Source organism: Lutra lutra, chromosome 5 (assembly GCF_902655055.1).
Source record: "Lutra lutra chromosome 5, mLutLut1.2, whole genome shotgun sequence".
In the NCBI taxonomy this organism is placed as follows: domain Eukaryota; kingdom Metazoa; phylum Chordata; class Mammalia; order Carnivora; family Mustelidae; genus Lutra; species Lutra lutra.
The window spans coordinates 133,826,294-133,853,763 of NC_062282.1; the positions used below are offsets into that span (position 1 = coordinate 133,826,294).

At 35.2% G+C, this 27,470-nt stretch overlaps 1 protein-coding gene across 3 annotated transcripts in view; it reads right to left on the bottom strand.

The window, feature by feature from the left end:
• TMEM232 (transmembrane protein 232) overlaps window positions 1-27,470 on the bottom strand; it is a 280,919-nt gene that overhangs the window by 221,941 nt on the left and 31,508 nt on the right. For all 3 annotated transcript variants that reach the window (XM_047730557.1, XM_047730556.1, XM_047730558.1), the window contains 5 exons: window positions 24,742-24,841; window positions 21,064-21,230; window positions 15,172-15,326; window positions 3,565-3,679; window positions 2,323-2,575 (listed from right to left, as the gene is read on the bottom strand). In XM_047730557.1, coding sequence (XP_047586513.1) covers window positions 2,323-2,575; window positions 3,565-3,679; window positions 15,172-15,326; window positions 21,064-21,230; window positions 24,742-24,841 — 790 coding nt within the window. The remainder of the gene's footprint in view (window positions 1-2,322; window positions 2,576-3,564; window positions 3,680-15,171; window positions 15,327-21,063; window positions 21,231-24,741; window positions 24,842-27,470) is intronic.

Consider the following 27,470-nt stretch of genomic DNA (forward strand, 5'->3'; position numbering starts at 1 on the left):
AGTATTAGAAATTCTAGTGACATCAGTTAGACAACAAAAAGAAATAAAAGACACCCCAATTGGTAAGGAAGAAGTAAAACTTTCACTATTTGCAGGTGAAATAATACTGTATATTGACAACTCTAAAGACGCCACCAAAAACTACTAGAACTGGTATATGAATTCAGTAAAGTCATAAGATTCAAAATCAATGTGAGGAAATCTATTGCATCTCAATACACTAATAATGAAGAAGCAGAAAGAGAAATTCAGAAAACAATTCCATTTTTAATTGAAGCAAAAAAATAAAATACCTAGGAATAAATCTAAGCAATGAGGTGAAAGACCTGTATTCTGAAAACTATAAAAGAGTGATGAAAGGAACTGAAGATGATACAAAAAAAATGGAAAGGGATTCCATGCTCATAGACTGGGAGAAAAAATATCGTTAAAATGTCTATACTACAGGGCGCCTGGGTGGCTCAGTTGGTTGGGCGAATGCCTTCGGCTCAGATCATGATCCTGGAATCCCGGGATTGAGTCCCACATCGGGCTCCCAGCTCCACAGGGAGTCTGCTTCTCCCTCTGACCTTCTCCTCGTTCATACTCTCTCTCACTGTCTCTCAAATTTAAAAAAAAAAAAAATGTCTATACTACAACAAAGCAATCTACACATTTAATGAAATCCCGATTAAAATACCAACTTTTCACAGGGCTAGAAAAAATAATCCTAAAATTTATATGGAACCACAAAAGACCCCAAATAGTCAAAGCAATCTTGAAAAAGAAAAGCAAAACTGGAGGCATTGCAATTCCAGACTTCAACTTGTTTTTCACAGCTATAGAAATCAAAACACTTTGGTACTGGCACAAAAGTAGATACACATATCAAGAGAAAAGATTAGAAAACCCAGAAATAAACCCACAATTATATGGTCAATTAATCTTCAACAAAGCAGGAAAGACTATGCAATGGGAAAAAGTCCCTTCAATAAATGGTATTGGGAAAACTGGACACCTACATGCAAAAGAATGAACTGGACCATTTTCTTATACCACACAGAAAAATAAATTCAAAATGGATAAAAGACCTAAATTTGAGCCCTGCATCCATAAAAATCCTAGAAGAGAACATAAGCAGTAATATCTCTGACATCAGCCATAGCAACGTTTTTCTGGATATGCCTCCTGAGGCATGGGAAATAAAAGCAAAAGAAAACTACTAGGACTATATCAAAATAAAAAGCTTTTGTACAGCAAAGAAAACAACCAATGCAATTAAAAGGCCACCTTACAGAATGGGAGAAGATATCTGTAAATGACATATCCGACAAAGAGCTAGTATCCAAAACAGAGATAAGTTATACAATTCAACACCCCAAAAACCAAATAACGCAATGAAAAAATGGGAAGAAGACATGAATAGATATTCCTCCAAAGAAGACATCCAGATGGCCAACAGACATATGAAAAGATGCTCAACATTAGTCATCATCAGGAAAATGCAAATCAAAACTATGATGAAATATCACTCCACACCTGTCAGAATAGCTAAAATAAAAAATACAAGAAACAACAAGTTTTGGTGAGAAAAAGGAACCTTCATACACCATTGGGGGAAATGCAAACTGGTGCAGCCACTGTGGAAAACAGTATGAAGATTCCTCTAAAAGTTAAAAATAGAGCTACCCTACAATCCAGCAATCACACCGCTGGGTATTTACCCAAAGAATACAAAAACACTAATTCAAATGCACCCCTATGTTTATAGCAGCATTATTTACAACAGTGAAATTATGGAGGCAGCCCAAGTGTCCATCAATAGATGAATGGATAAAGATGTAGTATATACACACAATGAAATATTTTTCGACCATAAAAAAGAATTGATTCTTGCCACTTGCAATGACTTGGATGGAGCTAGAGAGTATAATACTAGGAGAAATAATTCTAAGAAAGACAAATACCATATGATTTCATTCATATGTGGAATTTAAGAAACAAACAAAAAAATGTGCAAAGGGGGGGAAAGAAAGAGAAAGAGAGAAACCACAAAACGGACTCTCAGCTAAAGTGAACAAACTGACAGTTACCACAGGGAAGACGGCTGGAGGGATGGGTGAAATAGGTGATGGGGATTAAGGAGGGCACTTGTGGTCAACACTGCATGATATATGGCATTGTTGAGTCACTGTATTAGCCATCTGAAACTAATAAAACAGTGTAGGTTAAAAGAATAAAGAAAAGTAAATAAACATAAAATAAAATAAAAGGTTTGTTGCTATATGTAGACAGGGACATTTAAGAAATATTTCTCAACAAGTTGAGAAATAATTTACTTACAATTATCTGATATTTTTGAAGAGAAATATTCCAAAAGACCTAAAATACTTGCTTCCTTCAATTCTGGTGGTTCTTCTGATTTACTCATGAGTAAAATATCTTTTTGTGAACTTTTACAGACACAGAAACCAATAAAAGCAGTTTTTCGCAAATTAGAAGTGGTTGCATACAAGCAGATTTCTGCAAGAATTGTTATATACATGTAGACTACATTCCAGGCCCAGGAAAAGTCATCTACCTTGCAGCCTTCTTCCTAAAATGAGAAAATAGTTATTAGATAATCAAGGGACATTGTCATAATTAAAACTATATACTATACTTACAATAAGAAATATCTTCAAATTTTATAGAGTTGTTAAAGAACCATAATCAAGTAATAGTTCTAAAGTGTACTTATTAAAAAACAGGTTTTTCATGGGTAGATTGCATAAAATCTAGTTCAAAGAATAAAAAATACAAAGAGCTAAAAAGTAATAAAGAATAATTTTTCAATTTCCTTAGTAATCAATAGAATATAAATCAATCCAATGAAATATCATTTCCCCATATTACATTTTAAAGAATCTTTTTTTTATATAAAGCTCAGTTGTTGTGTGCGGCACTTAATACATTTTTCATCAGAAAGCAAGGCAATTATATATTCTGGAGAGGAATTTGGAGATCCATTCTACAAATATTATAAAAAGTTCATAGTCTATCATTTAGTAATTTAATTTTATGAATCTATTCTAAAGTAATAGTCATAAACACAGATAAAGATTTTATGTACAAAAATACCAGCTCAACATTATTTGCAATTAATTGTGAGTAATTAGAAATAGACTCAATATTCAACAATGAAGAAATAGTTACCTCATGCAGACCAAAATATAAATTTTAATAATATGTCATTATAATGAAAAATGCTTTCATAATATATTTTAAATTTTGGAAACTAAACCATGTATGACTATATGATCTCAAGTTTGTTAATAAAATTTAAAGTCCTTCTAATGTGTGTGTGTGTGTGTGTGTGTATGTGTATAATCTATTTCCCTATCTTTACATCTCTATCTATATCAATCTATCTGTAGTGGGATATATGATAAATGTGCTTTTACTTTCACATTTAATTAAAATTTTTGTCACAAGGTTATGCTCATTATAAGCCCTAATATGATATACAATTTAAGTAGTGGCAAAAATAAAAAATTGTTTCTCTTCAGGTCTTTTAAAACACCTAAATTAACAATATACCATTACCTGGTTTTGAACCTTTGGAAGGAAATCTCTCATTAGTTCCATTAAAGCTTTTAAGCAGGCCATGTTTAGTTTGGCAGCCTCCCCAAGGACCAACAAAGCCAGTATTGAATCCAACCTAGGAATTTTGTGAGCAAAACAACAAAGACTTAATTAAAATAATAATAAACAATTTTTAATGAAAAAATTGTCCAGAGTTAATGAGTATCCCAGATTACCGAATACATTTACTTTTAATAAAGATAGGTATTGGTTGACACTGTTTCTGTTTAAAGTCTACAAGAAAGAACTACATTTTGGCAAGATATTTGAATTCAGAATAGAGTTCTATCAAAACTCTGAGAGTAATAAATACTATAAAAGATCACATTTCTTCATAGATCCTGTATAACAAGCAATCAAGGGCTCTGGTTCTAGAGTGTCCCCAATATCTCACAATAGTTTTTGATTTTGAACTTTCTACAACTAAGAAATGAATTGCAAAAATGTTTTCCTGTAAAAAAAAAAAGAGAGAGAGAACAAATTTAAAAATGACCTTCCCAAAAGTCCAAAAGTTCAAAGTACTTGATTTTACAAAAAGTGTAATTTCTCAAAATCTATATTTCTGTTTGATTAGAAGACTGTCAAGATTTATCATTCAAAGTAGTATATGATAACTGGAAAATCACACAAGAATTTACTAGTCATAAATAAACATATATTTGATAGTTTTAGGAAATTATACATTAAGTGCTATTTTCACCCAACTGAAAGAGATACAGTTTGAAGGAGAACTGGTAAGAATGCAAATGTATATTCCTCTAACTAGACCTGCATATTGCCTTGATTTATAAGCCATTGATAGAGTTGGCATATTTTACAATTTGAATTTCACAACTGTGATATTTCAGGCCAGTAAGCCAAGTTCATTATCATTTTCAAAAGGAAATACCTCTAATCATGAGAAAAAAAGACAATTCTTTATATTTGAATAGAGCTTTACAGATCTCAATGTGCTTTCACATAAATTATCTCACTCACTGAACCACAATTTTTTGACACATTCAAGACCCCTCTGAAATCTTTTTTTTTTTTTAAATATTAGAAAATTGAGACATAAACAGATCTGGGACATTTACCCAGGTTCCCATTTTAAGCTGGGTTAATGATAGCTAAATTCTTCTCTCACCTAAAGACATTTCTAGTATTGCTTTTCCAAACCATTATTTAAGTACATAGAAAATAGATTTATTGTGGTGATCATTTTACAATATATACAAACATCAAATCATTATGTCATACACCTAAAACTAATACAGTGTTATATGCTAATTAGCCTCAATAAAAAATTTAACCTTAATGTGACAATGCTGCCTATTGCCTACCTCATATTGTCTGCTCCTTCCTTTCAGAAATAAACCTCAGTTTTGTTCAAGATGGCAAATGCTCAGTAAACATTGCTCCTCAAAATGGAAATGTTCTATATCTTGTGTGGTGAACGTGATAACCACTACACTATGGAAACCAGCCACGTTCTGTATCTCGTGATTACACAGATGTATGCAATTTGTCAAAGGTCATAGATCTGTGTACATTAAATGTGTGAATTTCATTGTATGTAAATTATATCTTAATAAATTTGACTTAAAATATGAATCCCCTGGGGCGCCTGGGTGGCTCAGTGGGTTAAAGCCTCAGCCTTCGGCTCAGGTCATGATCCCAGGGTCCTGGGATCGAGCCCCATATCAGGCTCTCTGCTCAGCAGGAAGCCTGCTTCCTCCTCTCTCTCTTTGTGTGCCTCTCTGCCTACTTGTGATCTCTGCCTATTGAATAAAAAAATAAATAAACCCTTTTTTAAAAAATATGAATCCCCACACACCCTTGAAGTTTGGAATAAACATAAATGTAGATTTAGTCAATAATACAAGTAATACAAATAGTACAAATAATACAAATGGAAATGTATTATGAAAGGTTATTATTTTTCTAATTAAGAAAGAGATGAAATTTAAATAACAGGTAATTTTTTTTCATCTTTTCCCTCCCACTTGGAAAACATACATGATGCCAGAGGGTAGAGCAGCAGTCTTGCAACAAGATGATGGAAATCCAATACCATCAATGGAAGAAAAGGAAGCTAAAAGGAGCTTGGGTCTTGATTTTCTTAAGAATCTGTGTATCAGTTGTGTACAGCTTGTTATGTGCAATAATTAGTACCCTATTTGGTAATGCAACTGTAGTTAGGTTACTGTTACAGGCAGAAGAATTGAATCCTGATAGACTCAACATGACGTTTACAAGCATGAACTTAAGAGTCAGAAAAATTATAGATGGAATCCTAGCTCTGCCACTAATTAGGTATATGACTTAGGGCAATTTGCATAGTCTACCTCAGTTTGAATCTACTCATCTTTAAGTAAATATAGCAAAACCTACATTTCAGAGACTATCACAAGATTTAAGTAAAATGCTCTCTGTGAAATGGCTAGGTTCAAAATGCTGACCTGAATCGAATTACAAAAAGACTATTTCTTCAAAGTCAAAGGATATGAATTTGATAACTTTTCTCTATGAAGTCCTAGAGTGACTGAGGTCCAGATGCCCTCAGAGGTGAATGACTAGTGAGTCATTCTCGGAGTACCTCTTACCCCACTTCACAATAAGGTCAAGTAAAGGAGAGTATAGGAGTATAGTCTCAGAGTTTACAGAACTTCCTTGCCCCTGAATATACCTCATAGGCCTATGATTTTGGTTTTTCTGTTCTCTTTTAAGTCTGAAAATTTTTAACTAACACAGGGCACTCTCGCTAGAATATGGATGAAAAAAGATCCATTTGTGTTGACCTCCTGTGGTAGAAAAATGCTTCAACACAAACACACTATTTTCAATCAATCCTACTGATCATAAATTTTTCTGTAAGTGAAAGTACCTTTGCTAAAAATAAAATAGAAACACCAATACTTAGATATTAGAGTTTGTTAAAATTCAAAACTGAAAACCAATGCACACAGAAAGATAAGAAGTTAATTAGGTTAGAAATTTTGCACTAGCTTCTTTGTGAACTCACTACAGTACAAATGTCAATTATTAGTAGACTGACTTGGTTTTATAGTGTCATGAAATTAAACATGTATAAAGTAATTTGCAAATATTATAAAATTTCCCCTAATTTTATAAATAAAGAAACCAGAGCAGAGGTTTACTGCCTTGTCCAAAGTGTCACAGTTACTTGATTCATTTTACTTTAAGAAAATTTTTTTTCACTTTTAAAATTAATGTGAACCACTGCACACAGGTAAACGGTACCAGATCCTGGGCTGGACCTCAGCAAGCCTTCCTCCAGCCCACTGTCCCTTCTACACTAATATAAATCAGCTAAAATATGGCAAGTAAATAAATATATAGATGATAGGCCGACTAAAATATAATAATAAGAGGCTTCATAAAAAACTACTGATGTATCCTACTATCTACACAGCCTTATAAAAAGGTTAGGAACATTAGCATTCAAGACAGTTTTCTTAGGTTCTCCCTACTCCTCTACAACGGTTTCTTCAATGACCAAATTGCAATTTTAAAAGACGGAATTAAGATGTCTCCAAGTCACAACGCTTACACAGCATTATTTCAGTCTTTCAATAGACACCTCAGAAAACACTAACAATGTCAAAATCCACACAACCCTAAAAATGAAAGGCCAAGAATGAAAGAGAAGTCACTAAGAGCAGCAACTGATAGGGAATTTCCACAAACCATAAAGTTGATGGAGCTGGGTTAAGAACGGCAGCAAGGAGTACCCACATTCCATTTCATGAAATACAGCAGCCTCATGTCCCCCAACAAAAGTTAAAAGGGAAAAAAAAATGATCTCGACTATCTAGGGTGTTTTTCAGAGCTTTAGTTTAAAGCCAGTCCCTTACTTTGGAGGACTGACTTTGTAAGGAGCCAGGGTATTATTTCTGTGCTTCTTCCTCATCTCTCTCATCTGGCAACTTCCACATGACACAAAGGGTAGAAAACCATGCTGTGGCAATTGGTGTGTAGGAGGCAGGGAGGAGGAGGAGCCCTATAATGGGAACACTGGGGGGCATTTTCTCCTCAAAAGTAAAATATCAAAGAGTAGGAAGAATACAGGAAGGTCGCTGACGATAGTGCATGTTGAGCGCCGCAGCATTTAATAACGCTGTTATGAATGCTGTGAATACAAACCTCTTGCTTTAAAATACCGAGTTTTTAAAGATTTCTCCTAGGTCATGAGGTAAGTAAAATAGAAAATGGAGACTGTGAAAGCAAGGACTGAAGAAAATACCAGTCTGAATATTTAGAGAGGATCATAGCTCTGAAAATTATTTCTTATAGGGACCAAAAGATATTTTTAGAGACTCTTAAGTGCCTTTAACAAAGCTGAATGAGAGAAAAAGACAATGAAAAGCCTTGATAGTGAGATGAAAGGTAGCATGGTAAGGAAACGAGAGACTGAAAAGAGATTAAAATACAAAAATATAATTCAAATCCTTGATGAGGAAGTTAACTGCAACAGTTGCTCGGAAGGAAGAAAACTGGCAAACTGAGACCCAGTACTAATTCCCACTGAGACAACCAGGTATGCTTGGGTGGCTCAGTGGGTTAATGTCTGACTCTGGATTTCAGCTCAGGTCATGGTCTCAGGGTCAAGGGATCAAGCCCTGCCTGGGCTTCTGTCCTTAGCAAGAAGTCTGTTTGAGAGTCTCTCTGTCTCCCTCTGCCCCTCCCCCCACTCAAGCGCTAAATAGATTAATAAATAAAATCTTTTTTTTTTTTTAAAGAAAGAAACAAACAACCAGAGAAACAGAATCAAGGGGGGAAAATCTGTAGTACTACAAAAAAGAAAAAAAAGGAATTTTAAAGATTTTAAAGTTACAAAGAAAATGGAATTCAAATGAAGGAAAACCTTTCCAATGACAAGAAGCCAAAAATTAAAATTTAGTGCAGGCATATATATGGGTATTCCACTTTAATGTGATGTATAATCCAAGAACAGAGAGGCAGGAGCTGTGCACCGAGCATGTGAACGATGAATAATCAATGGAAGGCCTTCAGGAAACGCAGAGCCATCACCACCTCATTTGTGCACAGCTGCACATAGCAGGGCTTTTCTCTGGGTAAAGTGGAGGATTTGCCTCAACAGCTTCGTAAAGCTGGCCCGTGAGACAAGAGAGGATGCCTTTTGTATCCTGGCTGACAAATCACAAAGAAGTTCCTAAAAAATTCTGGATTGAAAATAAAATAGGAAAAAAGTAGACTGGTTTTGAACATCTAATCATAAGTTAGGAAATGGCATAGCAATATTTAGAGATTTAAAGTGGGAATTAGGGAAAAAAACAAAACAAAACAAAACTGTGAGCCCAGAGGCCTATTTCCAAACAAAATGTACAGTACACTTTTCAGGGGGAAATAAATGGTGACAAACGTTATTCTCAGCATAGAGTTGTGCATAAGCAAGAAATCACCTAATGAAATAGGGAGCCTATGTCCATACTTAGAATTTACTCAAACCAACCAAGAAATGAATAGTATTTCAAATTTAAGAATGGGAAATCCTAGTGGCAAAAGGCTGACGGTGAGTAGGAAAAATAGATAAAATTTAATAATTCAAAATAATTTCAGAAATATGACCCTTAAAATTAAATATTGATATATAATTTATCCTTTAAGGAGGGGATAGAACATTTTAAATAGTGATTTAACCTTAATGTTATCAGAAACTCCAAAGTATATTAACATACTAGGAAGTATGTTAAGGGAGGATTAATTCAAATAAAGTAAGCTCAATCTTCATTGCACGTGAGGAGGGCAGGCAGGGTTTCATTCTTGATTTTGGCCATTTATGAAAACTACTTTGAAGAATGCATTTTTCTTGCCATTATCTGATTTTTGATACTCAGAAAAAAATGGACTACCTGTGAATCTAATCTTTTGTGTGTCTGCTAAAAGGCGCTCCGTGTCCTGCTGGCAGAGCTTCATTCTCAGAGCTCCAGGGATAACAGAGGGCAAGAACGAAGGCCTGGCGGGTTGGACAAGCCAGGAATGCAGCTTCACCAGAGAAGGCACCAGTGGATCACTAACTCTCACCTCCATCCAGTCCTATCAGGCACTTCATCTGTTTGGTTTATTGGCGGCCATGAGTCCTACCTAGTAGCAGGAACTTTCGGTCTTTGTTTTTGCTCCTTTTGCTCTTTTCTGATCATGGCAAGTTATGAGACCCTGATGTAACCCATGTCATGCCAAAATAGTTCTTATTAAATAATTTTAAGCCAGAGAGTGGTATAATCACATTTAGGTTGTAACCCTGGCAGCAGAGTATGACAGACTATGGAAAGGAAAACTTAAGGCAAAGAGACCCGTTAAAAAGCTCCAAGAGTCATGAGACAATATGGGCCTAAACCAAGGTTGTGACAGAAATGGTAGAGAGCAGGGCAACAGTTCCAAAATGTAGCTGTTAAGGTGTGTAATTTAGTTAACTTGAGGAGGAGATGTGTGCCAGGTATGGAGATCGAAATTCAGTAGGTAGAAGCCTCTCTAGGAAAAAACCAATTCAGATCTGAACTCATAGGACAAGAAGTAATAGGGGAGACTCCGTGTATAAAAAGTGTTTTCATTACTTATCTCATTTAAATCTTTCAAAAAGCTCTCTGAAGTGGCTAGTGTAATTATTTATCTGCTAATGAGACACTGTTCATGGGGCTAAGCAACTCATTCAAAATTAGACAGGTAGCAAGAGAGAGAACTAAAACTCGGGTCTTCTGACTTGAGGTTGAATGTTTTTTTACTGTACCATAACCTAGCAAGGCATAATTACATATTTACCCTTGCTGGAGACTGAATGGTTACACTTAGCCCAGAGGATCACAGGATAAATTTAAAAATCCAGTAAACAAGCCTGAAAAATAAGGACTTACACTGCCATCTCAGCTCATGAAGGAGGAGGGCTAATGACAAATAAGGTGTTTGAATGGTTTGGGTTAGACTGTCACTTGAACATTATAATTACTGGGGTTCAGGAGATAAGCAATGTCGGTATCCGTGATCTAGACAGAAAGTAAGGCCTTGCTGCCTATACAAAGCAGTTAATTCCTTGCCTGATTCATTTCAATGCAAACACAAATACTATACCTCTGGAAACCACTTGCCGTGTCCATATAATTTTAAATTGTCAAGCTTTTTTGGAATACATTCATGGAGCGCATTAAATCAGCTATTTTGCTTTGGGAGATATAATTTTATATGTTATACTGCTCTACTGAAATGCCATACTGCATTTCTCAGCAGTCTTCATTGGCTAATAATTCAATTATAAACACAATTCATTATTTTCATGTTAGATTAGAAAGCCTTTTGCACTGGCTTGAGCTATCTTCCCAGAGCAAATGGGGCAGTTTATAAAAGGCCAAACCACAGGGTGGAGCATTGAGAGTATGAAGCATCATATAAAATCTAACCATATTAAATGGAAATCTGCCTTACAGCAAGCTGGTTATCAGCAGCTCAGGGCAGCTAAACTTCCCAGATAAAGGCTGGTGCATGACAGCTGGGAGGGGCTCATGTAGTAGTCCCTTTTTCTCTATTTCTTCACCCTGTTTTATAATTTATTGTCTTTAGTGCATTTCCTCTGCTGCGTTTTTTTTCCCTGTCCCCTAGTGAGCAGAGGTCGCTCTATCTCTGTGATCCCTTCACTGAGTCCTTTGTGGATTCTGGGCTGGCTCTTTTCAGGCTCAGCTGAAACTACTTGCTTCTATTTCTTTCCTTTTCTATGGTATAATTTTTATAAAGGGGGTTATAAGAAGCAAGGCAGAGATTTATGGGATGAATTATCTACTGATAGATAACATCAGAAATGGGCAGATGAGAACCACTCACTTACATGGGCACAAGCAATTTTTGCCAGTATTAATCAAATGTCTTCTGATCAATCAGTTGGATGGTCTCCTCTCTGCATTTTAAATCTCTGAACATTGATTCATCATTATGGTAACTTTACTGATATGCATGGAAAACAAAATTGTTCAGGTTACTCCTCTTAATAGTCACTTGGCATTGAATTTCAACTACTACACCAAATTTATCTTCCACCAAGTGTCACAGCTCCAAGGCTATCTGGTCCAGCAAATCCTGACAAAGTCTCAATTTACTATCAAGGTCTGATGCCTCAATATTTCTATTTCATTCTAAATACACTGTTCATTTTCTTAATATTTTACATGTACCCAGTCTTTGGCGTATATAAGACCAACACTCAAGTTTCCCCAGAAATGGAAAGCATTTCTGGTTTGATTTTGATAATTACATCACAGTTTTTGTTTTATCTGGAATCGTGACTTCTGGATAGCTATATAGATTATTCCATAAATGACTTAAATACTTTACAAGAAGAAAAATTAATTCTTTAATATTTGGTATAACATCATCATTACAACAGAAAATTTGACTAGCAGAAATTGGGCAAACTTAAAAATTAACCTTTAAATATCAATGGATTATTTTTGTTTATTAGACTCATCACTTTTTTAAAAAGAAATATTGAAACCTCTTTTAAAAAACAATAGATATAAGAAACAGTCTCAAAATTATTTGGCAGTGTTTTTTTTTTTGTTTGTTTGTTTTTAAAGATTTTATTTATTTATTTGACAGAGAGAGATCACAAGTAGACGGAGAGGAAGGCAGAGAGAGAGAGAGAGAGGGAAGCAGGCTTCTTGCTGAGCAGAGAGCCCGATGTGGGACTCGATCCCAGGACCACGAGATCATGACCTGAGCCGAAGGCAGCGGCTTAACCCACTGAGCCACCCAGGCGCCCCTTGGCAGTGTTTTTTTAAGCAATTATCTTTTCCTTTTGATTTTATTTATTTATTTATTTATTTATTTGAGATTTTATTTATTTATTTGACAGAGATCACAAGTAGGCAGAGAGGCAGGTGGTGGGGGGGAAGCAGGCTCCCCACTGAGCAGAGAGCCCGATGCGGGGCTCGATCCCAGGACCCTGGGATCATGACCTGAGCTGAAGGCAGAGACCTCAACCCACTGAGCTACCCAAGCGCCCCTTCCTTTTGATTTTAAACAGTCACTGTTTTTTTAGTTTATCCCTCTGTTCATTCAGCATTGTCTAAACACTGCCATCCCCTCCCTCACTTGATTTCCACCATGTCTTCCCAGTAAATGAGAAGTCAGTATTTAGTGACAAGATGCTTCAAAACTGTTATCCTCTTACTTATACAGCCAGAATGATAGTGTGATAAGGTACTGAAGCATGCTATACTGGGACCCTAAAAATCTCGCGGCACTCACTAGTAACCTAATAAACAGAGCCTCAGTTTCTCCATTTTCAAAGTCAGAATAGTTTGGTATGATCTCCAATGGCCCCAAATCTGTAAATAATAAGTTTGAAAATAACTACCTTAAAGACCATTAAATAACAAGAGTCAAGCAAGTAAATTTGACGTTCTAATTGGCTTTATTAAATGATTCCTGAATCAGGGGCACCTGGGTTGCTCAGTGGGTTAAAGCCTCTGCCTTCGGCTTAGGCCATGGTCTCAGGGTCCTGGGACCGAGCCCCGCATTGGGCTCTCTGCTCTGCAGGGAGCCTGCTTCCTCCTTTCTCTCTCTGTATGCCTCTCTGCCTACTTGTGATCTCTGTCAAATAAATAAATAAATAAAAATCTTTAAAAAAAAATGATTCCTGAATCAGGCAGCACCCCATCTATTGAGTAGAGAGGAGTTCCAAAGAGTTGGAAGGTTTTTATAGAGGGAGGGTCATTGGGGCAAGAAAGTTGTTAACAAAAGAAAAGGATTATTCTAGATGAGGCTGCTTTCTAGGGGGAAAAGCAAGGTGTCATCATGCAGATAATCTCATCTTTTTAGGGGGAAGGAGAAGGCTCAAGTGGTAGACTCATTGGTGTAGACTGAAAAATTCCTAGCTGACCTTTTTAAGACTAAATTTCTGCGGGAGGTTGAAACTGCAATTAGATTATGTATATTATACACTAGTTTGGGAACTTGGACCAAGTGACAACATTTGGGACCTGTGGTTAGTTGATTGGTTGGCTGGTTGGTTGGTTGGTTGAACAAGACAATTCATTAACAAACTAAATCAATGTTGATGCGGTACAGTAAAACTGAAATTTGGTTAAAGAAACAATTCAGAATTAGCTAATTTCAGAATTAGCTAATCTTAATAAGCCACTTTTACTATCTCAGTATTTCTTTAAACTTGCTTATTTGGTAACTCTTAGAGTAATTTGAAAATAAACTTTAAAGTCATGTAATATGTACTTTTATATGTTAAAATGCAATTTCTCTTATTTTTTAAATCAAGGTAGAGTCTTTCAAGAGCTAAATTAGTTCTACACCCTTTTGAAAACTAAATTGTGTCTATGAATCCCCTACAACTTATTTTCTATGGTAAGAGTGGTCTAAAAGAATCTCCATGGTTTTCAGAATAACCAAATTTGCACCAGTGAGAATCTCTAATTTTTGTCATATTTATCAGCTCTCTATTAATACATGCTTATTAAAATTATATTCTATTTGTATTGTCATTTTCCCATTTAGAGATATTATCCTTAGTTTTAAAACTTAAAAGAATCACAATCTTTGTTAACTGCAATATTGAGTAGATTTCTCCCATCACAGGACAAGACAGAATAAGTTCTTGATGAAGCGTCTTCTGAACTAGGCTATTTCTAGGAAATTAAGCAATCTCTAAGCCATCCTCCAGAAATCTTTACTTGATCTAGAATCCCAAAAACTTCAAATTAAACTAGGAAAACACCTTCCCTTCATAAGGAATCCTCCAGATTCTTAGAATTTACATATATAAAGGACTTTGGTGTAGAGTGGGCAGCCAGAGGCCTAAAAACAGGAACTAATTTTAAGAAAACTATATGATTGTTGAATTTGCAACTTGGCTATGGCATGACAGATTTATTTTACTATTATTATTATTATTATTATTATTACTATCATTAGTATTATTATTACCATTAGCATTGGAAGAGGAATTAAGATCTCTGATTATCCTCAAATACTGAACAGGGATATCTCCTCTGATCGCTCTCTTCAGAAATATTCCTTTAAAATTCTTCTCCCCTCCATTGAATGTTATTTCCTCTTTGGTAGTAATATAAGACTTCTTTTTCCTTCTCAAATTAATATATGTACAGGAGGAAACTAACATTTATCAGTCAAGATTTATTTTTGTTACACTTTACAAGTAAGGCATAAAGAAACAGAATCTCAATGTATTTCCTCCAAGGACAATAAACTGTACCTCACTGCTGTTATTCAACAACTTAAAAAAAAAGGGATATTTTAAGTGGGGGGAGGCACTTCTTATCAATAACAAATTTCATTTGATAAAGATAAATTAAGCAATACATGCATGCAATCTAACAAAAAAATGAGAGAGAGAGAGATAGGAACAATTTATTGATGAAATGAACTAATACAAAATATATAAATTGCCAATGCATTTGGAACTGAGTTATAAATTATTTTCACAGTCAACTAAGGTGTGATTAACATTTTAGAACAAAGGTTATTTAACATTTAAACACAAAGGTTTCTCCATGAATTACTTTGGATTTATAGAATCCCTCTTACCAGCATTTCTTTTGAAGCTGCACTTTATGAAAGATGAGATGTTCAAGCACCTTATTCAGCTGAGGACTATTCTTCTGAACACATGACCAGGCAGCAACACAGTGCCAGAGCAGGTGGTTAACTTCATATCCTCCCTGATTAAGTTTCAAATGTTCCTGGAATTAAAACATAAAAATATATCTGGAAATGAGCTATTTGACTTGAATAAATGTGAAAATAAACTTAAAATATTCAAATGAAAATGCATTATTTTCTTAAACTTCATGTTACACCAAACAAAGCAATTTACTTAAGTATATTTTTGTAAATATATATAGTGTGAGGGAAGAAAAATAATTTTCCATCTACCCTTCCAGGTTCTTGGCTAAGACCTTTGCACCCCCTGTAATAAAGGACAGATTAACAGGAGAAAATCAAACATAAGTTTAAGAACATGTATACCTCTTGTACACATGGGAGAGACCCAGGAATACTTTTCAAAATGGCCCAAGACATTATCTTATATAACTTCTCTAGCTAAAGACAAAAGGGGGGATGCGCAGTTATGGATGTTAACAGGAAAAGCCTAGTAAACAAGGGTAAGGTTGTTACACAGAATTTGTCATTGCCTTCTCCACTGATAGGAGTTCTAGAGATTTAGAGTTACCCTTCTCTTAGTACAGAGGGAGACAACCAAAGGAATGGACACCTCTCTTAAAATGTAAATATCTCTTACAAAAAGGATAACTTTTACTCAGTTTTCACAGCTTCTCCTATGTTTGTGATTTCTTAAAAATAATCACCCCAAAATAATCCTTATGCCAAAGAGTCCTATTTTGGGGCAGCAAATTTTGATTCCCTTCATTGTTAACCTGGACATGGTCAATGTCTACTAAGTAACTATTTCAAAAGTCTACAAATTCAGGGGGAAAATAAGCTGTTGATTCTTTGTTTTTTCTTGAAGTGCTTCCTAACCTTTTCATAGATTTAACTGGTCTGTTAAAGTTAGGGGTATGAAGAAACCTGATTTTATTGTTAGACAGTGATAACATAACTCATTTAATTGTTTCCAACAATACAGATTTGAATACACATCTTGTGATATGTATTTAATATTTCATTATTTTATGCTCAAAAGAAACACTTAAGAGAGACTCCAAAAGGGTTTATAATTCTCATTTATTATACAAACAACATCATATATACAACTTAAATATAATTGTCATGTTAATTATTAAGTTGAAATGCCAGATTCATATATAAATTTTAAACTAAGATATATTAGGTTTCTAGTAAACTGTTTAATTAAGTCCCACATATGTGTATTGATCTATTTTTTATGTTGGCAACTCAGATGCTAGAGATAAAAGTCATGAGTAAGATAAAGTCTCTGTACAAGGCTCCCGACTGTGGGAAAAAATCACTCAGAAAGGTAAATGAAAACAAGCCAATATTTAGAGTGTTAGAATATTTCATAGAAAAGCTTTATTTTAAAATAGTGTAAGACGGTGGCCTGGGTGGCTCAGTTGGTTAAGCTCCAACTCTTGATTTGGGCTCGGGTCATGATCTCAGGGTTTTGAGATCAAGCTCTGAGATGGGCACCATGCTCACTATAGAGTCTACTTGTCCCTCTCCTCCCCCTGCTTGTGCATTCTCCCTCTCTCTCTCTCTCAAATAAATAAGTAAAATCTTAAAAAAAAAAAAAGTCAAGAGGGCTCTTTTAGCACAGTTTCAAAACACTGAGCAGAGCATTAAATGACTCCCAGAGAACTTTTTTTTGCCCCCCTCCCTCCCTCCCTCTTTCCTTCCTCTCTTCCTTCTTTCCTTTTTTTCTTGGCTTTATGACCACTTCCTATAGTTCTTTAATCTTCTTGCTTTGCTGCCCAGCTTGGGACTATGCTCCTTTGCAAATTGGATCCTTTACACAGAGGCCAAACAGATATTAAAGAAAGAGACAGACCACTCCAGATTGGTAGGTGATAGGTCTAATAAGCCAGGGAACTTACTCAGGAAGCCTGTCTTGGGTGACTGCAAGACGAGCAAACCTCTGCTCTCACTTGAATCCTAAGGTTTATAGGAGACCTTAACTGGGTTCAGACACTTATACCACCCAGATGATCCCAAGAACACCTTGCTCTCTCAGGGCTACATCCTTGACATGGCTCCAGCTGTGAGAAGAGTGAGCAGAACATGCATCCCAGGGAGAAACCTTGGATTTCCCAGGTCCAGCTCATGAGTCAACCAGTGGCCCCAACCTCTCAATTATGTCCTTTAACAAGCTATCAGTTACAACTTGTACAATATGTATTTTGAGAAGTCTACCTACAAAAGTGCTATTAACCTAGTGTTGGCTGAAATTTCAGATATCCACATCAGCTTGAATTTTATACAAATTTGAGTACACAAGCTCTGAATATCAGACCAGATGCTCTTTTAAAACAGAAATGAGCCTTGAAGGATGGGATGTATTTTGGCTGTTCAGGGATAGCTTTTTGAGCTTCACCCTTGTTTTCAATCATCTGGGGGTTGGTTGACATTGTCATAAAAGGACCTCTTAACACAAATGTGCAACTTAGATAATAGGATATGAATCATAGAATAATGCTTCTAATTTTAAAGAACCTGTGTCTCAATCTAACCCAATCTTAGTAACCATAATACTGCAGTATAGCACCAAATGTCCCACATTTAGATGACTTTGGCTTCCCGAGTACTTAAAGCATTAGAGGATGAGACTGCTAATCACACTTGAATGTAAACTCTGTGTGTTTCCTAGATTTCAGAAAACTACTTGTACTTTAGGACAGATGCAGCTATTTAGTAAAGGGTCTACCACATTTCAGTTGACCTTCATCTACTATCTCCAAAAAACCATGTTGTTATTTTCATGGGACAACTGTACTCAGCAAATTCAGCTCTGCTAGTGAGTAACATACAGAGTGGAAAACTCAATCCAGTGTTCTGGCTCTGAAAGCCATAGAGCTAATTAAAGTGCACCATTTGTCAAAGTCAATGGAAACCTTGCGTCTGGATCAGCTTTGAAGGATATTAAAAGAAGAAATGGGTTCTAGCACCAGGGAAAGGAAATTTCCTATGCTTAAATTGAACCAACACCCATACTGTATGTATCCTAACATGTATATCCTACGGAATTCTTTAACTTTTCAGCAATTTTATGGCAGCACTTGGAAAACAAATTAAATGCTTGTGCTTTTACTCCAATGCAGATAAGTATACTAAAAACAAAGTATTTTGCAGTGGTCAAAATATGCTGTCACGGACCTTTTAGCATTACCGGAGAATGAGGGCTATAGGAATAAATCCTCAAATCTTCCAATGTGGCATGTCAGTAACAAAAAAAGGAGGGGGATTGGGGTGCCTGGGTGGCTCAGTGGGTTGAGCCGCTGCCTTCGGCTCAGGTCATGATCTCAGGGTCCTGGGATCGAGCCCCGCATCGGGCTCTCTGCTCAGCAGGGAGTCTGCTTCCCTCTCTCTCTCTGTCTGCCTCTCTGCCTACTTGTGATCTCTCTCTGTCAAATAAATAAATAAAATCTTTAAAAAAAAAAAAGGAGGGGGATGAATACAGATGTATTGTTTATACTCCCATTTTCCTGATTCTTCCTGTCTTCTCCCAGTAGGTGAGAGAGATGGGTACTGAATGGGTAAGTACTCAACTGAACAGGAAAGGCTGGCTTAGACTAAGCTATACTCAAGAAATTGAGCTGAAACTGGGGAACAATGTTCAAACATGTAATCAAGCACTGAATTAGTTATCTGAACCAGAAATTTTAGCAGCATTGTGGCTACACTACCTTTCCAATTCTTTCTATTGTGTGGGAATGAGAGGAGAAAACGGAGAACAATAAATCTGATATGCTAAAATCTGTTATAATCCCCTCACAGAATCAGAGGTATAGAGCTAAAATAGAACTTAGAAAAGATTGAAACTATGCTCTTTGTTCTTCGTGGAAAAAGGCACAGACTTAGTCACTTGTCCCACACTAAGCAGAATTTTTTTTTTAATTTTTAAAAATTTATTTATTTGAGAGAGAGAGAGAGCTCAAGACTGAGGGACAGAGTGGGGCCAGGGTGGGCAGAAACAGAGATGGACAAGACAACTCTGTGCTGAGCAGAGAGACGGACATGGGGCTCTATGACCTAAGCCAAAACCAAGAGGCTAACACTTAACTAACTGAGCCACCCAGGCACCCCTAAGCAGATACATTCTTCTCATGTGTTGACATTTTGCCCCTTCCAGCTCAGGCGAAGCTGTACTGCAGGAACCTTCCATTTCCTTGTAGCTTTTGTACAGCAAGAGTGATAAGAACATAGATCTCTTCTTTTGTTTTTTAGATAGCATCTTCTTTTTTAAAAAATATAATAATTTCAGAGGTAGAATTTAGTGATTCATCAGCTGCAAACAACACCACTCATTACTTCAAGTGCCCTCCTTCATGTCCATTACACAATTACCCAATCCCTCCAGCCAGCTCCCCTTCAGCAACCCTCAGTTTGTTTCCTATAGTTAAAAGTATCTTACGGTTTGCCTCCCTCTCTGTTTTCATCTTATTTTATTTTTCCTTCCCTTCCCCTCTGTTCATCTGTTTTGTTTCTTAACTTCCACATATGAGTGAAATCATATGGTATTTGTCTTTCTCTGACTTATTTCACTTAGCCTAATACCCTCTAGTTCCATCCATGTTGTTGCAAGTGGCAAGATTTCATTATTGCCAAGTAATAGCTTTTTGATGGCTGAGTAATATTCCACTCTAGTTATATACAATGAACATTAGGGCTCTTTCGATAGTTTGACTATTGTGGACATTGCTGCTTTAAACATTGGGGTGCATGTGCCCCTCTGAATTGGTACATTTGTATCCTTTGGATAAATACCTAGAAGTGCAATTGCTGGGTTGTAGAGTAGCTCTATTAAATTTTTTGAGGAAGCTCCATACTGTTTTCCAGAGTGGCTGCCCCAGTTGGCATTCCCACCAACAGTGTAAGAGGATTCCCCTTTCTCCACATCCTTGCCTACATCTGTTGTTTCCTGAGTTGTTAATTTAGCCATTCTGACCCATGTGAGATGGTATCTCATTGTGGTTTTGATTTGTACATCCTTGATGCCAAGTGATGTTGAGTATTTTTTTCATGTGTTTGTCGGCCATTTATATGTCTTCTTCGGGAAGGTGTTTGCTGCTTTCTTTTGGAGTATATGTGAGAGAAGGAAATACATATGACCCAGAGATTAAAGTTTGTTTTTTGAGATATATCAGCCTATAATGTATGTGAACAATTATATGGCTCACTGTAGCTCTATTTGCATAATACATAGTTTATTACATACCAAGGAATTCCATGATTGGGACAGTTTAATGTTGATCACTAATATCCAAGTTAGAAATTAAAAAACAATTTTTCACCATACTAGGGATTATTTTATTTCCTCAATTCTGAACCATTTAAAAACACTTCAGTAGACTTTAATAGCATTTTAAATGTTACTACATATGAGTTATGGAAGCATCACATATTATAATTGCTGTCATTAATAGCCTGTACTTTATGAACTTTCCTTTTAATAAAAATATAATATCTTAAAATCCTCATTTATAAGTTAATCTAAATTACATTGTTATAATTGGAAACAATTATACAGCTGAGATGAAATCTATAAGGAAAAAGGTATTATGACATTATTTAAAGTAGTAGTGGTGTATATTGATGTCTTACTACTAATACTATTAACTGCTGTCCAGAAAATGTACATATGGTTTAGTGTTTTTGCTATTTGAACCTCTTGCCCTACCCCAACCACCAGCTAACCTCATCTTCAATAATGTTACAGTATCGGCAAGCACATTTACTTAATCATATCAATATTATCGGACTCATTATGCACTAGGATATACTCACCATATCAGAATCTATGTTCTTATGGCTTTTCTTGTTTTCCACAGGGCTAAAAATTGATCCAGAAAGGAGTTCTCTTTTGTATATAATTTCCATGGTTTTCAGAATGAATTGCACATTTGAAAAGATGTTTGGATACTTGTGATATGAGTCTCCAGAGAAACAAAGTGCTATTGTAAGAAAAATTATTTGTGATAAATATTTCATTAGTATCTTGCATTGTATTTCATTTGTCTTTTAGTTACTAAAATATAATTAAATTCAATTCTTAGATGTTGAAACTGCTATACATTTCCCCATCTAAGATTTACATGTTACATATGACCCCTGCTGGCATAATAGGAAACTACAAGGTAAATAATACCTAAGAGTTAATATAATTCAGAACAGCAATTGCATAATGGTCAAATGTCCAATTAAGTATAGTTACCGCACAACAATGGTTGGAAACTTCCAGGTGAGTTTAAACATACTCTATTCATAATAGATACTTAGAAACTGTAATCCTACAAACAAATCATCACTGTTAACACTACATTCTCCAGTTTTATTCATTTTCAAGATGTTATTGCTGTTGATTATTTTAAAGAATATATTTTAAGTATAGCTACAATTATGTCAACATAACACTAGGTGGTATTTAATAGAATTATCTTTATGTTGTTCTTTTTGTAAACTTTTAGACAATTTTTGAATTTCAATCTATTGACAGTTGAAAAAAATGATAATAACTACTCTTTTACTGGATGGCTATATGGAGAGGAAGCAGATGCTAATGGCCCCAGGTAAAAATCATTATGTTGCTAAGGCTCTACTTAACAGTATTTGATAGAAGGGTAAAATCTAGGGATTTTATCCTTATATGAAACAAAGTTATTGGTGTTCTTGGGATAGATCTACAATAACAAGCTAATGTGAGATGTTGAAATTTTATTTAAATTTTTCAAAATTTATTTGCCACTATCATCTGATTATTTGATGAGTCACTATGCTGAACACAGGGAGGAGTTAAAAAGAGGATTATAATGTATGAAGTATTCAAAACAAGTGATATGACAGACATAAATTCTTATTCTGCTAGTCTACAGTCTTGTCTTGGTTTCAAACTGTCAGAATTTGTAGTAGTGTTGCAATTTACTGCTCAGTCTCCAAAACACTTCTACTATTATCTCCTATTCCCTCCTCCATGACTTTTTCCACCAAATATTCCCTTTCTTGTATCTTGAGTCTCTATCTCTTATCCTACAACATACTAATCTTTTCCTCTTTTGACCTTGTTTTTTTTTATTTAGTCCATTAACCAAAAAAGTTTATTTAAAACTAAAAAAAAAGGTTTTTTGAAAATACAAATTGACAAGCCATTACTAAAATCAGAAATGAAGAGAGATGGAGCACCTGGATGGCTCAGTCAGTTAAGCATCTGCCTTCAGCTTGGGTCTTGATCCCAGAGTTTCTGGATCCAGCCCCACATCAGGCTCTCTGCTCAGCTTAGGGCCTGTTTCTCCCTCTGCCCCCACCCTGTTCATGCTCTCTTTTACTCTCTCTCAAATAAATAAAATCTTTAAAAGAGAGAGAGAGAGAGAGAGATGAAGGGACATTTTACAATAGAAATACAAGGGATAAAAAAATTAAATACAAAAGACCATAAGAGACTGCTATGAAAAAATTATACACCAACAAATTAGACAGCCTAGAATAAATGGATAAATTATTAGGAACATAAAACTGAAAAGACTGAATCAAGATAAAACAGAAAATATGAACAGAGTGATTATTAGTAAGGAGATTGAATCACTAATCAAAACCTCCCAACAAACAAAGTCCAGAACCAGACAGATTCACTGATGAATTCTACCAAGCATTCAAAGAGAATACCATTCCTTCTCAAACTCTTTCAAAATACAGAAGAGCTTTGAAGGAACTCTTCCAAACTCATTTTACAAGACCAACATTACCCTACCAAAATCATACAAGGATGCCACAAGAAAAGAAAATTATAGGCCAATAACCCTGATGAACATAGATTTAAAAATCCCCAATGAAATATTAGTAAACCAAATCCAGCAAAACATTAAACAGTTCATACACCATGATTAAGTGGGATTTATTCCAGAGACACAGGATGGTTTAACATCCTTAAATCAGTCAATGTGATACATCACATTAACAAAATGAAAGCTAAAAATCATATGATCATCTCAATAAATGAAGAAAAAGTGTGTGACAAAAATCAACATCCATTTATAATTAAAAGAACTCTCAACAAAACAGGTATAGAGGGAATGTAACTCAATATAATAAAGGCTGCATATGACAAATCCACAGCTAATATATATTCAAGGGTGAAAAGCTGAAAGCTTTTCCTCTAAGATCAGGAACAAGATAAGGATGCCCATTCTCACCACTTTTATTCAACATAATACTGGAAGTCCTAGCCGGACCAATTAGGCAAGAAAAAGAAATAAAAGGCATCCAAATTAGAAACAAAGAAGTGCAACTGCTTTTTGACCTTGTTTTTTCATCTAAACTATTGATCTATCTCTCTTTCCCTGTATAGCTAAGCTTTCTGTAATAGTTCACCATCTCTGTCTTATGCTTAAACTTTCCCTGTACTTTGTTTACCTCCAATCTGAATTTTGCTTCCACCTCTCCAAAGGGAACCCTCCCAAGATCAACAGTGATATTCTGCTTACAGAATCCCATCAACTTTCAGACTTCCTATTATTTAAGATTTCTATAGCTCTTGATGATGTTGATCTTCTTGAACCTCCCCTCTTGAGATTTCTATGTCATTACTCCCTTTTATTTCCCTTTACTGATGTATGGCACTCCAATTATCTACTAAATGTTTATGTTTCCCAAGCCTTTTCCTAGAATTAATTTCTCCCCCTCAATACCTCCCATCCCAAGCTTATTTCAGCCATCATAACATGGATGACCATCAAATCATCTACGTCAGTATCTATGAAATAAGTGAATCCCAGTCTTTGCTTATTTCCCTAGTTCCAAATCTGTATTTCCAACTGCTCACTGTATATATATATCTGAGTGACCTTCAAATTTCAACATGTCCAATGATTCTTCAAGGTTTTTTCAGTGTAGAGTACCATTATCTTGACTGTATTTGTAAAATTTATATGTATTTGTAAAATCTGTATTTGTAAAACCTACATGTAAAATTTTAGATTCCTCTGGAATTCCTCATTTTCCCTTACATATAGCCTACATTCAATTGATCATCAAATTTAGTGTCTTTTTCCTCCTCAACATTTTTCAAAACTATTCTACTCTATCTCATTCCCATTTTAAAAGTTCATGATCTTTAACATCTCCTGCTCAACTAATGTCATAACTAATTGGTGCCCTGCATCCACACTCTTCTTACTCTAGCTTGGCATCTACATTGTCACTAGTATTACCTTACTAAACTTAAAATCTAGAAAGGTAGAAATTATTACAGATGAGGGAAACGGAGTCACAAGCAAGGTCATGCACTTAGTTAGGTAGGAAAGTTAAAAGTAAAACCCACACAGTCTAGCCCAGAATCTGTGTTCTGCAATACTGTACTTATTACTTTTCATGAAAAATAAAAGACAGCTTATGTTCTTTATAGTGATAGTCCGAGCTACTCAAACCACAACATAAAACATTTATAAGTGTAGAAAATAAAAGATAGTCTACCGTACAAATATGGTTGAAGCCTAAATAAATGTTGCTTAAAACTTTCTAGGTGACCATGCAGGAAATATATAAAAAGTCGTAAGAAGACCAAATAGCCAATCTGTCAAAAGAAAAAGAAAAAAGTATTTTTGTGTTGCATCAATAAACGTTTAGAAACTATATGGAAACTAAACCATTTTATTATTACATTTGCTTTTGATGAAACAATTTCAAACTCACTTGAGCTTATGTGCTTTTGAAATAACTTTAAAACATTTATATCAAGGTTGAAATACCGGTTCAGCCAAGAAAGTTTTATAAATCACCTCTACATTATATATAATGACCAATACTGAATGCTATTTTGTTCCATGTCCTACAGAACAGTATTTTTCAAATTGCAAGCCATGCCCCTTAAGTGACTCATGAAATCAATTGAGAAGGGATTTTTAAACAAAAGAAAGGAAAAGAAAGTATCATAGTACACTGCACAGTTCCTTGTTTTGGTATATAAATCAGTGTGTATTATGTGTATGCTGGATTGCAATGCAAAAGATATTTCTTTCTATGAGTCTCAGTCAAAACAGTTTAAAAAACATTTCTTTAGTTTTGAGAAATACTGTGTTTGGGATTCCCTTATGAAAAAAAGTCATTGTTAAATAAACACTACTATCTTACCTCTGTGAAGTTTCATGTGTAACAAGCTTGTTTTACATAGAATACAAAAAATGGAATATCTGCAAAAATATGATGTGTGAAATTTTCACAGAATATGAGAAAAAACCCACAAACTAGAGAAATAAATGGAACACAAATTCCTACATTGTTAAATCATAAGATTATGGAAAAAACAAATAAAACAATATCACTATCAAGATACATGTAGTCCAAATCCTCCTAACAACAATGCAGGGTACTACTGTCAGATCTACACATAGAAAATAATAATAATAAAGTAAAAAAGATGATTCTACAAGTCTCAGTGATTCAACCAAGACAATTTTTTTATAGATTTTATTCATTTATTTGACAGACAGATCATAAGTAGGCAGAGAGGCAAGCAGAGAGAGGGGGGGAAGCAGGCTCCCCGCTGAGCAGGGGGCCCAATGCGAGGCTTGATCCCAGGACCCTGAGATCATGACCTGAGCCGAAGGCAGAAGCTTAACCCACTGAGCCACCCAAGCGCCCCCAAGGAAGACAATTTAACAAACAAGTGGCATGACTGAACTTTGAGCCCAAGACTGTGCTGCACCAAAAGTCATGAACTTTCTATTACAGCAGAGATTTCCAAGTACTTTTATCACAAAATTCTATTGGTAAAATAAATTCTGAGAATGCACCATCAATATTTATAAATGTATCTATATATTATAAATATCTGCCATTTATAGATTTAAATAAAAAGAAAACATTTATAAAGCATATCCAAGGGATCTCTTCATACAGACCACTTTGATAAAGTACAATGCTTCTCTAAGAGATTGAAGTTAGATGGGAAGTGGAAATTGTCATATCATTTAAAAGAATACTGCAGTATTCTAAGTGTGAATATTAAAATAAAATACCCCTCGTTATAGACAATGGATGAAAATTAATCAAAAGGGAAATAATTTGCAAGGATTAGAGATGGATGTTGAAAGGAAAATTCATGTTCAAGAATTTCACATCAGGGGCGCCTGGGTGGCTCAGTGGGTTAAAGCCTCTGCCTTCGGCTCAGGTCATGGTCCCAGGGTCCTGGGATCGAGCCCCACATTGGGCTCTCTGCTTGGCAGGGAGCCTGCTTTCCCCCTCTCTCTCTGTCTGCCTCTCTGCCTACTTGTGATCTGTCTGTCAAATAAATAAATAAAATCTTAAAAAAAAAAGAATTTCACATCATACAAAATAGAAAAATACGTGAAAAACAGATCACTTTGCATGATCACTGTATTATACCCAATTTGTTCGTAAGTTTCACCTGATCCAGAGGCTCTCCCTTGTTATAACTACGCTTGGGAAAATGGTTTTATAAGCTTTCATCTATAATATTCTGAAAGCCTAAATTTTATTTAAAAATCTCCCTTTCTATATCTCTAAAATATTCTGGGACCCTCTGTGCATATTTCCTCAAGTCTCATTTGTGTACATATTCTTTCTGTAGCTTGACAGCTTGAGCTTGCCTCTTAAACTGGATCTCTCCTTGTTAATTCCTCTTTCTTCTCTCTCCCATCTTTCCTTCCTTTATTCCTTACTACCCTTCTTTCCTTCTCTTTCTATGACTACTTCTCTTAATTTTTCAGACTCTATTATCTAACAGTGAAATAGAAATACTGAATAATATTTATTATCTGTTATATTTTAATGGTTGATTATGTGCTCCATGGTTTTTTACAGATGCTTGAAGAACACTCTATATTTCTATCAAAAATATATTAAACTATTGTTGGTTATATGTTATTCCCTACACTTCAGTTAAGTAGACTTTGATACTTAAGATGATTCTACACTCAGAGGTAAATAATGAGGAAAGAAGGCACACAAATTGTGAAAGTAAATAATATTATCGAATCAAATATTTGTGGCTCTTCATAATGCTGAACTATATACTACTTTATCAAAAAATGGTGCATAGGAAGGTGGGTGATGCTACCCTAGCAATAACTTCCAGTATAGCGTACTGTCAGTATAGCATACCATCAAAAAGAAAAGATCAAAATAGAGGTTTCCAATTGACTGTTAGATATATAATAAAAAGTCTACAAAGTCAAGAAGGA